The following is a 12,705-nucleotide window of genomic DNA, read 5'->3' on the forward strand; positions in this document are numbered from 1 at the left end:
TGGTATCTTCTGCTTATATATATATATATATATATATATATATATATATATATATATATATATAAAATATATTAGTTGATTTAAACTTGAAGACGTGCCAAAGACAAATAGTACAGATGGTATCTTCTGCTTATATATATTTATATATATATATATATATATATATATATATAAATATATATTAGTTGATTTAAACTTGAAGACGTGCCAAAGACAAATAGTACAGATGGTATCTTCTGATTATATATATTTATATATATATATATATATATATATATATATAAATATATATTAGTTGATTTAAACTTGAAGACGTGCCAAAGACAAATAGTACAGATGGTATCTTCTGCTTATATATATATATATAAAATATATTAGTTGATTTAAACTTGAAGACGTGCCAAAGACAAATAGTACAGATGGTATGTTCTGCTTATATATATATATATATATATATATATATATATATATATAAAATATATTAGTTGATTTAAACTTGAAGACGTGCCAAAGACAAATAGTACAGATGGTATCTTCTGCTTATATATATTTATATATATATATATATATATATATATATAAATATATATTAGTTGATTTAAACTTGAAGACGTGCCAAAGACAAATAGTACAGATGGTATCTTCTGCTTATATATATTTATATATATATATATATATATATATATATAAATATATATTAGTTGATTTAAACTTGAAGACGTGCCAAAGACAAATAGTACAGATGGTATCTTCTGCTTATATATATATATATAAAATATATTAGTTGATTTAAACTTGAAGACGTGCCAAAGACAAATAGTACAGATGGTATCTTCTGCTTATATATATATATATGTATATATATATATATATATACATATATATTAGTTGATTTATTATTATTATTATTATTATTTTGAATATTATATTAGTTGATTTAAACTTGAAGACGTGCCAAAGACAAAACGGTACAGATGGTATCATCTGCTTATATATATATATATACATATATATATATATATACATATATATATATATATATATTATATATATATATATATAAAATATATTAGTTGATTTAAACTTGAAGACGTGCCAAAGACAAATAGTACAGATGGTATCTTCTGCTTATATATATATATATATATATATAAATATATATTAGTTGATTTAAACTTGAAGACGTGCCAAAGACAAATAGTACAGATGGTATCTTCTGCTTATATATATATATATATATATATATATATATATATATAAATATATATTAGTTGATTTAAACTTGAAGACGTGCCAAAGACAAATAGTACAGATGGTATCTTCTGCTTATATATATTTATATATATATATATATATATATATAAATATATATTAGTTGATTTAAACTTGAAGACGTGCCAAAGACAAATAGTACAGATGGTATCTTCTGCTTATATATATATATATAAAATATATTAGTTGATTTAAACTTGAAGACGTGCCAAAGACAAATAGTACAGATGGTATCTTCTGCTTATATATATATATATGTATATATATATATATATATATACATATATATTAGTTGATTTATTATTATTATTATTATTATTTTGAATATTATATTAGTTGATTTAAACTTGAAGACGTGCCAAAGACAAAACGGTACAGATGGTATCATCTGCTTATATATATATAATATATATATATATATATATATATATTATATATATATATATAAAATATATTAGTTGATTTAAACTTGAAGACGTGCCAAAGACAAATAGTACAGATGGTATCTTCTGCTTATATATATATATATATATACATATATATTAGTTGATTTATTATTATTATTATTATTATTTTGAATATTATATTAGTTGATTTAAACTTGAAGACGTGCCAAAGACAAAACGGTACAGATGGTATCATCTGCTTATATATATATATACTGTATACACTCACCGGCCACTTTATTAGGCACACTTGTTCAATTGCTTGCTAACAGAAATAGCTAATCAGCCAATCACATGGCAGCATCTCAATGCATTTAGGAATCTAGACGTGGTGAAGACGACTTGCTGAAGTTCAAACCGAGCATCAGAATGGGGAAGAAAGGGGATTTAAGTGACTTTGAACGTGGCATGGTTGTTGGTGCCAGACGGGCTGGTCTGAGTATTTCAAAAACTGCTGATCTACTGGGATTTTCACGCACAACCATCTCTAGGGTTTACAGAGAGTGGTCCGAAAAAGAGAAAATATCCAGTGAGCGGCAGTTGAGTGGCCGGAAATGCACTTGTTGATGTCAGAGGTCAGAGGAGAATGGGCAGAGTGGTTCGAGATGATAGAAAGGCAAAAGTAACTCAAATAACCACTTGTTACAACCAAGGTATGCAGAATACCATCTCTGAACGCACAACACGTCGAACCTTGAAGCAGATGGGCTACAGCAGCAGAAGACCACCCGGTACTAGCACCGGACACTTTATTAGGTACACCTTGTACCTAATAAAGTGGCCGGTGAGTGTATATGACCCCCATATGAGAACTATGAGGACTTTAAGAACTTTAACATGCACTATCTGCAACCATCTTGGACTCTAACCACTGGCGCACTTTACACTTACTTTACACTATACATCCTATATACCACTTTATAGACTGCACATATGTACATATTACATTTATTTATTGACAGACTGTACACACTATGTTCACCCATTCACTCTGTATCTTTTATTATTTTTATTTATTGTTTTTATAATTTTTGTATACCTTTATACCTCTCCTGTGTTTCATTGTGTTTGCTGATGTTTGCTGATGTTGCTGCTTTGACACCTGGTTTTCCCTCCGGGGATTAATAAAGGTTCATTTTATCTTATCTTATCTTATATATATATATATATATATGGATACAGTATATGTGTGTATATATTTGACCAGGAATATTTCAAACGAAACATTAGAAGGACCCTTGATTTTTCTTTGTGTTCAACTCTTCAGCTTAACTCCTGTGCTTGTTTTATGCATGTCAGTGCCCTAGATGATAGGGTGTACTGTCCTAGACCTCTAACAATTTAGCATTATTTATGTTTATTTATTTTATTTTTGGAGCAGCACAGCTGATTATGTGGGGAGCGCCCAAGAAAATTTTTTGCCAAAGTGCTCTGCCAATGGTAAACAGTGTATTCTCCTGTTGGAAGTGACTCTTGTTTTGAGTTGTTTGGTGGATTGGATGATTGAATTCTCTATCAGTAACAAGGAACAAACAAGACATATTGGCTATTTTACACTTTATTCATTTAATACGCCGTCAGGAGCCTCAGTAGCGGGTGGAAGACAACAGCCTGACACCTCCTCCACATGCTGGTCACCAACCTGGTCACACGTTGCTGTGGAATGGCGTTCCATTCCTCAACCAGGATTCGTTGCAGGTCAGCCAGCGTGTGGCATTGGCAGAGAATTTTGGCAAATCTTTCTTGGGCGCTACCCACATAATCAGCTGTGCTGCTCATCCCACAAATGCATGATCCTTACAAGTTGGACATCATTGTGAAGGTAAATAAACAGGCTTTCCAACGATGTAAAATACAATGACCATTAGCATTGTAACAACAGAGAAATTATTGACCAAACCCAAATTTCTAAACTTTTTTTTCTGAGTTTATTTCTTAATGTGTACTCAGTAATCTTAGAGTAAATTCAATTTCAAATAATCAGTATTTAAAGGGTCAGTTCACTCAAATGAACAGTTTGTTCAGTAAAAAGTAATTATGTTCACATGTAACCAGACATGCAAGTTGCTGTTGATTTTTTTCAACGTAGGCTAATGTTTTTAATGTCAAGGGCCCCACAAGCACATTTCCATTCGCCTCCATTGTATTGGGAGCATACTAATATCATGGGAAAAACTGCATGTGATTATCATAAAGTGGGCATGTCTGTAGAGGGGAGACTCGTGGGTACCCATAGAACCCATTTACATTCACATATCTTGGGGTCAGAGGTCAAGAGACCTGGCCATGCCAGTTTTTCCTCACCAAAATTCAGCGTAAATTTGGAGCTTTATTTAGCTTCCTTCGCAACAAGCTACTATGACATGGCTTTAAAACTGAGCACGGTACAACCTCTGAAAGATCAAACAGCGGCCAGGCCCAACGGCAGTCATGTTATTGACGTTAATGCGTTAAAGAAATCAGTGGCGTTAAAACGAATTTGTGCTAACACGTTATTATCACATTAACTTTGACAGTATATATATATATATATATATTCTATGCAGCCAAGTTTGATCATTATGTGCTCACTGGACTGAATGTTCAAACACCTGCAGCATGTTGGAAACAGAAAGCATATAGATCACCAACACTGGCACTGGTCTGGGGCGCAGATGGTGTCAAATGAATGAATAGTGCGTTATAAACAGCCTGGGTCTGCAGGGCGAAGTGTTCCCAACTGTATCAACACTGAAATGAACATTACTCAGCCTGGACAGACATCAAAACATCTCCTTCAAAGCATTGGAGGTCCTTATAAAGATGGGGTCAGCTCTGTGGAAATGGCTGGTCTCAATTCAGAAACAGAGGGATACTGATTTCTCATGGGAAGCATTTGAAATGCTTTTTAGGTTGTTTTTTTCTCCATCTGATCCAAAGTAAATAAAATAACTCCTAGCCTTATATCCTATACCCCTATTATGTAACGGGGCCACAGCTGTTCTCTATATGTACTGTAATCCCATGAAATCAACAGTAAAATGGCAAATCAACATATTTCTTTTCAGATGAGGTAAAGTCCTGTCTTAGATCACAATTAACCAAATGACCAAAGGTTTCGTCATCATTATGCAACGTTTGGACGAAGATAAGTGTATGAAATCACTCATCATATTCAGTCAGAGTTCAACATGCAGATTTCTTGGCATCTGCATGTGACAGAGAGACTGTCAGTCCACATCAAGGCTCAGAGGTGGTGAGGTAATACGGCCATGCCCTGGGTGAATGATGCTTTTGAGCCCAGGGTTTGGCAGTTTGGCAGTCATTGCCTCTCTCAACAGGCAAGCTTTACGGTCCAATGTATGCTGTAATCTCTCTGAATGTTTTGCTGTCTTGGAATAAATGAGTCAGGAATCTGCGCCGGCGCCAAGTGAAATAAAAACATAGAATTTGGTGTTGAACATCTGCCTGAAATATTTGCAACATAGTCGGACGGGTAAATTAAAGAAGAGAGACTGCAACACTGACGCAGATCCATGAGATGGCAGCAATACTTGCTGTCACGTTTCTGTCTCAGTGCTTTTTTGATTGTTTTTCAAAAATGCACTTTTAGCCTTCGACCGTGAATTACAGTTTTTCTCATTGGCTTATTAGTTTAATTCTCAAATGAGAATTATTTTTTTCAAAACAAAACGCTCAAATCTCTGAACAATTAGTTTGTTGTTCACAACAGATTCAAATTTCTCAATCATTCAAGCAAATTGCACGTGTTTTGGCACGTATGTGCAAAAGAGTAAGTACAGTAACCACTTGCACATGGCTTGCTGATCAAAACTGATGAGTTGAATCTCAGTGAAACTGTCATCCTCTTCACAACTTCTAAACATTCTTTCATCGTTTGAGCCATCACATGAAAAATTATCCATTCAATTCTTAAAATCTGTCGGACTTGCATATCGTATATTCCATAAATATCTACGAAGAGGAGGTACAATTTGTTGTTTTTTAACTGAATTACCGCAGTTTTGTTTTTTCATTGTTGCAGGGATGTTTTTTTTTGGCATAGATGTCATTTTGTGACAAATTTTCTGTTCACTGTATATAACTTTACATGAACGATCACAAGATAATTTTCTATTTACAGTACATATCCTTTTTCTGTGTAGTTACTACAATATTGACTTTTCCCAGTAAACTTTGACCTACTGTTGAAATGGGAATCTGAACAACTCAGTGTGATATACAATAGCATTCGGCAAGACAAAAGTTACATTCTGGTATTGTACAGTAACCAGTCAGTGTTAACAGAAAAGTAGAACAACACAGAGATTAGTGTATAAGAAACATTTCCAGGGTTGACTGTCATGGTGAGAAAACATGTAGACATAGACAATTACAAAACAACTTTTGGTGCCATTGGCCAATTTACTGACACAATAACTTGGTTCTGAAGAATGAATGAAGTGTTTTGGGTGAGTTACGACCTTTTGCCAACATGCAATAGAGTTGTGATGTCCAATCAAACAGTTGTGACAATTTCACTAACAGTTTAGAGAAAGTTAAGACTGTTTTGAAAAATGAGCCAAAGGGAATGAGAAAAATAATACATCTATCAATTGAGGGCCCATATGTGATAATATTTATCCGAAACATGTAAAAATATTTTATAATGTCCAGTAGAGCCTGAAAAGAATGTGTTTTTATGATATATTTATGTTGGCTGCTTAACATCATGGGAAAGCATCTGTAATATCACTTCCATGTGGTGTATGGGAATGGAAAATGGGGTGTAAAAGGATAGACATCCACTGGTTATTAGAGGCATGGTGTTAAATTAAAATGTAAAAACTGGGTAGCCACACTGCTGAATGACAGAATATGTTCCTCTGTCTTTTAAATATACTTTTCAGACCTTTCATTTCCAGTCATGGTGGGTGAAAATAAAGACAAAGCTTCTGCGCAGTTTTTCCATTGCAGATTTATTTACATTTAATGATGGCGAAAGACCCTCTGGTAAATCTTGAAGCATTGTGTAATGTGTTCTCATGAGGTCTACTTCATCATCTTCATCCAAAATGTATGTGGTAAACAAAAATCTCTACCAAAACATTAAGTGTATTCATGCGAGACCCACATCTGTGGCCGCTGCATCGTGGGTCGAATCTCTGTTTGGCGCGCACTCCTGTCTCTGAGGTCAGCTTTTGCGGAGCCCCTGGCCCAACAATCACACCAAACCACTATCAAGTCCATATGAAGGCAATAAAATCAGATTTAAACCAGATCCCGATTGGTTTTATGTCCCCGTTGTGAAAATATTGTAATGTCAACCTGGGTGCAGTCCATCTCAAAATGTGTGTGTCTGCTTATGAGTGAGTGAAATGGAAAGAAAATGAGACAGCCAGCATGGTGAGTGTCAAAACAAAAGAAGGTAAACCCTTTATTTTCTTCTCAGTATACATCACATAATCAACAAAAAAAGAACATTCTACAGTACTTTAAAAAAAGGAGTTTAGAAAACAATAATTATACAAATCAGAATTGCCCAACGAGTCTCTAAATTGCAGTGGAAGGCCTGGCTGGGCAGAAGTCCATATTAAAAAAGACACAAAACAAGAGAAAGCAGATAAAAACAATATGCCGATAACCAGCTTCTTATGTTTATGACCAAACAGTAGACACATTGATCAAAGTATTAAAGACTAAACGTGAAAACACACATGGAGAACGGTCAGCGCTGCTTTTAGAGCATCTGTACAGTCGCTCCTTTCAAGGCAAAGCCAGAATTTTCCTGGATGTGTGGCGCCACTGGCCTTTGGCCACAGGAGGAGCGGGTGTCAGTAGAAGCCCCTCTCCAATGTAAGGTCCACTGGTGATAAGTAAAACCTAGCTCCAGCTCCTATGGTGCTGCTTTGTGGAAGGTCAAGGGTCGATCTCCATGGGAACAACCGTGAGGATGGCGTCCTCATTTCCACGGCGCACAACTACTCTCAAGGTGCCGTCCTGCTTGATGGCGGAAGTGACATCATTCGCTGATGAGATCCTTTGGCCGTTGATCGAGATGATGACGTCATGTTCTTTGAGCCCAGCACTGGAGGAGAGAAAAAGAAGAAGAAGAGATGGCTTCATAAATGGCACTTGTTGTATGGATAACAGCAAAACATTATGCCATTTTAGTTTTATGGGCCTGATTATCTTAGAAATGATATTCTGGCACAGTTTTAGCCACTAAGGAGGTAAAAGTAACGCAAGAGGAGTACCCTGTGCGTTGGTCTCCGATGCCGAGGGGCACTGACCAAGCGGCGGTATTTGACAATTTGGGAGTGAGAATGTGTTGGTATGGGGCTAGAAGGTCACTAGTCCAGCTATTGCATGTCACCCCCCATCACTCGTATCCTCATAGGGGGTCGCCCTCTAAAAAAAGAAAATGCTGGTGGGTGCCCTTCCTCATTTTCTGTATTGGGATAACAAATTATCAAATAAAGAAATTTTTCACCCCTTTAACTCTAGTAGTGAAACTAACTAAACACTTTTAAGCCAACAATATCAGGGACCAATTGTTTATTCGTATTACAATACATAGTTATTTTTGAAAATAAAAATCTTAATTTTTGGACAGTTCATCGGGATGTCCGGTGTGTGTTATGGTTTACGGGGCTAGGGTTAGGGTTTAAATTTCACCTAGGGCCCTGGCTGTTCCGCATGTGGCCTTAGTCAGTATACATTGTGTAAGAACTTAAATTGTATATGATAGGATATATGATATACTATGTTTTCATCATCAGCAAATCCCATGAAAGGACCAAAATCATCAATGAACTGATATCAAATATTGTCTGTGTATTTAAAGTTTGACATATCTTATTCCTCTTCTTCTTATTCTTCCATTGTTGTCAAAAAACAATTAAAAACAGATGAATGACCCACAATGTTGCCCTGGGTCACATATTCCTTCATTTCGATGAACACAGGCACTGTGGCTAAGAGCTGGAAATATTCACTGGAGTGCCAAATGTGTATTTTTCCACCGCTAAAAATAGTCCCCATCAAATGCACTATTAAATCCTGCTTGAGTAACGTTTGCTAAAAATGACAGTGCCCAGCTGTTATAGGAAATTGAAAAGTGAAATTATTCATGAGCCATTTTTTAAGATTTACATCTTTATTAGGAACCAATGGGCTTCCAGCTGAGCGTATTGAGAGACAGAATAACACATTATTGGTTTTGGTCTGTTCATTTGTTGACAATAGTAAAAATGTCCAATATCATCATCCTTATGCTTTAAAGGGACTATTTGTAACTTTCAGAAATGCTTCTTAACAACGACACCTGTGGCCGTGAAATCAACGAAAGTCAGCGTCGGGCTCGCGCTTGCTCGCTCTAAATATACCTGAACGAGCATCACTCAAAACAGTGAGGCGACACAAGTCAGCTAAAAGCACAATATCACTCTATATTTCAGCTGCTTGGCAGTAATGTTAGCTGACCAGACGAAGGTCTCTCCATGAACATGATTTAGATCTGATCCTAGTGTTGGCTTTTCCTGCCTAAGTGCAGGCTGAGGCAGCGGGGCTCTCCAGCGTGTCTCCCTGCTCTCTCCGCCCGCAGCCGGAGAGAGCAGAGGAGACACCGGCACCCGGTCGGTAACGAGAAGACAACGTAAATATCTGTAGAGCTCTGTCACTTCACAAGACACGGAAAACCTCTGTTGGTCTGGAGGAGCTGCAGCAGTTATTTCTGCACAAACGTCCCCTGTACATTCACTAGATATTCTCAGAGCTAAACTAACTCTTCTGCAGTGAGGAGTGAGCGCGCATTCACGTCTAGAGGTGGAGCGAGCTGAGCTGACTGAGTGAAGGACAGCAGACAGAGGAGGAGGGTACAGCGGCTACACGCGAACGCGCATATGCGAGCGCGCATGTGTGACGACCCGCTACATTTATGCGCGTACAAAGTTACAAATAGTCCCTTTAATGATCAAATGTGTTGGTTTTATGACAATTCCTCTTCTCTGCTTGCATAATGTTTAACTATAATTTCCTCTTTAGATTTTAGTAGAAAGAATTAAAACAGCAGTTTCAATTAAAGCAGCAGTAGGTAGGATTGGAGCAAATGTGATTTAAAAAAGTTATTTTTATAAAACGGTCACTATATCCTGACAGTAGTGCATGAGACAGGTAATCTGAAAAAAAATGATGTGCCTCTGTGTCCTCCGGTGCTCCTAATGGCATCTGCAAGATTTCTCAGACCGGAGGAAAACATCCAATCAGAGCCGAGCTGGAGCCTTGCCGTCTCTGAGCAGCTGACTCGCAAACTTCAATCAAACGGTCAAACAAGGCAGCGCTGATCAAATATGAATCAATTATGTTACTGGAATGCCTATTTCTCATGTAAAATGTTTTCAGAAACATCTTGTAGTGTACTGTTTAGTTGTAAAATGAGAATGAGGTTTGTTTACAGGCCCGTGAGCACAATCTGAACCAACGTAAAATCTAAAGAACATCAGGCGATCAGGATGGCAATGATAGCACAGCAAGATTAGAACGCAAATAAAATAAAGAAAACAAACCAGTAAACCTGAAATCAGACGCAGACCCCGGCGGTAACCAGCAGTGATATCAAAAGCTCACTCTCCACACAGCTGCTTAATCACAGCCACATGTAAACACAGACCACCACACCTTCGCTCGCTACGGCATCCATAAACAGAACTGCAGCTCATTACGCTCAGCTGCTCCAACACCTCTGACAGAGCAAATGGATGGCTCTCTACAGCGGGGTCAAGATTTCTAAAGGCCATAGTAAAGCAACACAAAACAGAGTGAGATCAAAAGCATGAAAGTGCAGCATAGAAAATAACACGGATCATAAAAGGAACCACAGAAATGTTATTATGCAGAAAGTAGGGTGATTTTTAGGTAGTGAGTAAAGTCTGTCGAGGCCCTGTAGGGGACACCGCTCTGCAGTGAGCTGGGTGAGCAGGCGCAGGAAAACCACAGCGCAGCTAGTAACCTCCCCGCATGAGGTTTGAAGGAAATTGCTGACCTCAGCGTCTTCCGAGCCCCACTCTACTGGAGCTGTGGTGGTGGCTGATTGGAGTGGGTTGCGATTGTGGGAGGAGGGGGATATTTCAGATGGCCAGGCACTCCAGACACGCCGGAGTGAGCCATGAATTTACGTTCTGCTAAAACAGTTGTGTGGTGTGTGTTTGAGTGTGTGTGTCAATGTGTGCACACTTGACAGTTAGAGGCGAGAAATCAAATAAAGGAAGGAAGGAAATGGACGGTCTATTTGCATTGTGAGAAGGGAGCAGGAGCTGCATGGAGAGTGATGACAGCGAATTAAGTGCACGTGTAGCATAAAGTGTCAAAGACAATATCCCATAGCTGAGAAAGAGTCAGAGAGAACTTGCATTTGCAACAAGGTTATAATTATAGCAACGTATTTTTGTAGGCCAACCCCGGAAGTTAGCATCGCCCTGATTCCCTCCACAAAAAGCCAATGGGATTTTTTCACTGGGTTTTGGATTATTGCATAAAATAAGCTCTGTGGCAAACAAACAAATATAATACCTAAAGTTTTATATTCAGCAAGATATTATCCACAAATGAAGACCACTTTTATGATTTTTGAAGTGTGAATGCAATCACCAGAAGTAAAAAGCTGAAGTTGTAAACGAACGACACCACGGTCACATGAGCGCGAGAATAAGGCTGTAAACTTTTAATAGTCTCATTTAGCCACTTGTTGGCAACCGCCTTTTTTAAGACACTAACTATAGAAATTCCATTTCTGCCAATAAATGCCCCCTAAATGTTACATACTGTTCCTTTAAAGGATATAGTTTGTATTTAGTTTCAGTTTACTAACACTATTTTTCAACTGCTTATTTTCGTTTTATTTTCCGTTTTGTTAAGTATAATAACCCTGATTTACACTTCACAGAAAACCATGATGTTATAATTTGACACTGAGCCCACTCTTATGGAGCCATATGGGCAAAACATCTTCCTTACGTTGCAGCTGGTGTCTTTGCGATGACCTCCATAACGTAAGCTCCAGAGGTGATGTCAGGGAAATCACGATGTCGAGTCTTCAGCTCTTTGGCCAGCCTAGAGAAAGAAAAGGGAGCAGAGTTTAGTAATTAACAGCCGTTTTTTTATCTAAAACCAGAAATGTGAATGTTGTAGTGTCCCATTGTCTAAGCATCATGAAGGTTGTACTGTTGCTATTCCTCTGGCGATGTATAAAAGTGAGCAACTCACGTTGGAGTGAGAGTCATCATCCTCACACCGATATACTTCTTCTTAGCAGCCATTCTCCCTAGAGATGGACAACAACACAATACAGATACAATCATTCAGCCTCTCGCCTGCAACAGTCTGGTTTTATGAGGGCATTTGTTTTGAACTCCAAGAAAATAAAAATCCTCCAAGGTGTTTTCTTTCTGTATGTGAGTGATGGACATATTACTTTAGATCAGACAGCGGATCACAAGATCGCCTCACTTATTTTGCACGTGTCTCGCAGGACAGTGTGCACATGTCCACACACTCCATCTTCCACGTTTCATCATCTCGTTTTTCAGTTATTTCATCATATCGACAAATCAAATCAAGAAGCCAGGTTGGCAGTCACATATAAAATACATGTGAATGTGTGCTATTTCCAAATCACTATGTGAGGTAAAGGGTGAAAAGCAATAAAATAAAAGAACAACCTGACAGGTACTGGCATTTTTCATCTTAGTAGTATATTTACAATGTCATAATCCTGTTGGGTAATGCTTAGCACGGATTCATAAAGCTAAAAATGTAGTCAATATATCTCAAGAGAGCACACTGAGATGAAAAATAACCAAAAAACTGGCACGTTGAATTATTATTGTGCTCCTTTACTGTATGTGCATATGGGATCTTGGTCCAACTCTTGTGGCCAATTATTCAAAATTTGCCTCCTACAGTTTGTCTTGGTGATTGAGTAGAAGCCATAAAATGAAAACATATACAG

The 12,705-nt window shown here is 37.3% G+C and overlaps 1 protein-coding gene across 2 annotated transcripts in view; it reads right to left on the reverse strand.

The window, feature by feature from the left end:
- Window positions 1–7,103: 7,103 nt before the first annotated feature.
- The window catches only part of LOC119496095 (serine protease HTRA1A-like), a 35,864-nt gene continuing 30,262 nt past the window's right edge, over window positions 7,104–12,705 (reverse strand). Inside the window, exons 7-9 of one of the 2 annotated variants that reach the window (XM_037783163.1) lie at window positions 11,961–12,018; window positions 11,712–11,807; window positions 7,104–7,785 (exon numbers count right to left, since the gene is read on the reverse strand). In XM_037783163.1, the coding sequence (XP_037639091.1) occupies window positions 7,617–7,785; window positions 11,712–11,807; window positions 11,961–12,018 (323 nt within the window). In that variant the 3' untranslated portion in view covers window positions 7,104–7,616. The remainder of the gene's footprint in view (window positions 7,786–11,711; window positions 11,808–11,960; window positions 12,019–12,705) is intronic. The other variant, XM_037783162.1, reaches the window with a different exon arrangement.

The sequence above is a fragment of the Sebastes umbrosus genome, chromosome 10, assembly GCF_015220745.1.
Source record: "Sebastes umbrosus isolate fSebUmb1 chromosome 10, fSebUmb1.pri, whole genome shotgun sequence".
Lineage (NCBI taxonomy): Eukaryota > Metazoa > Chordata > Actinopteri > Perciformes > Sebastidae > Sebastes > Sebastes umbrosus.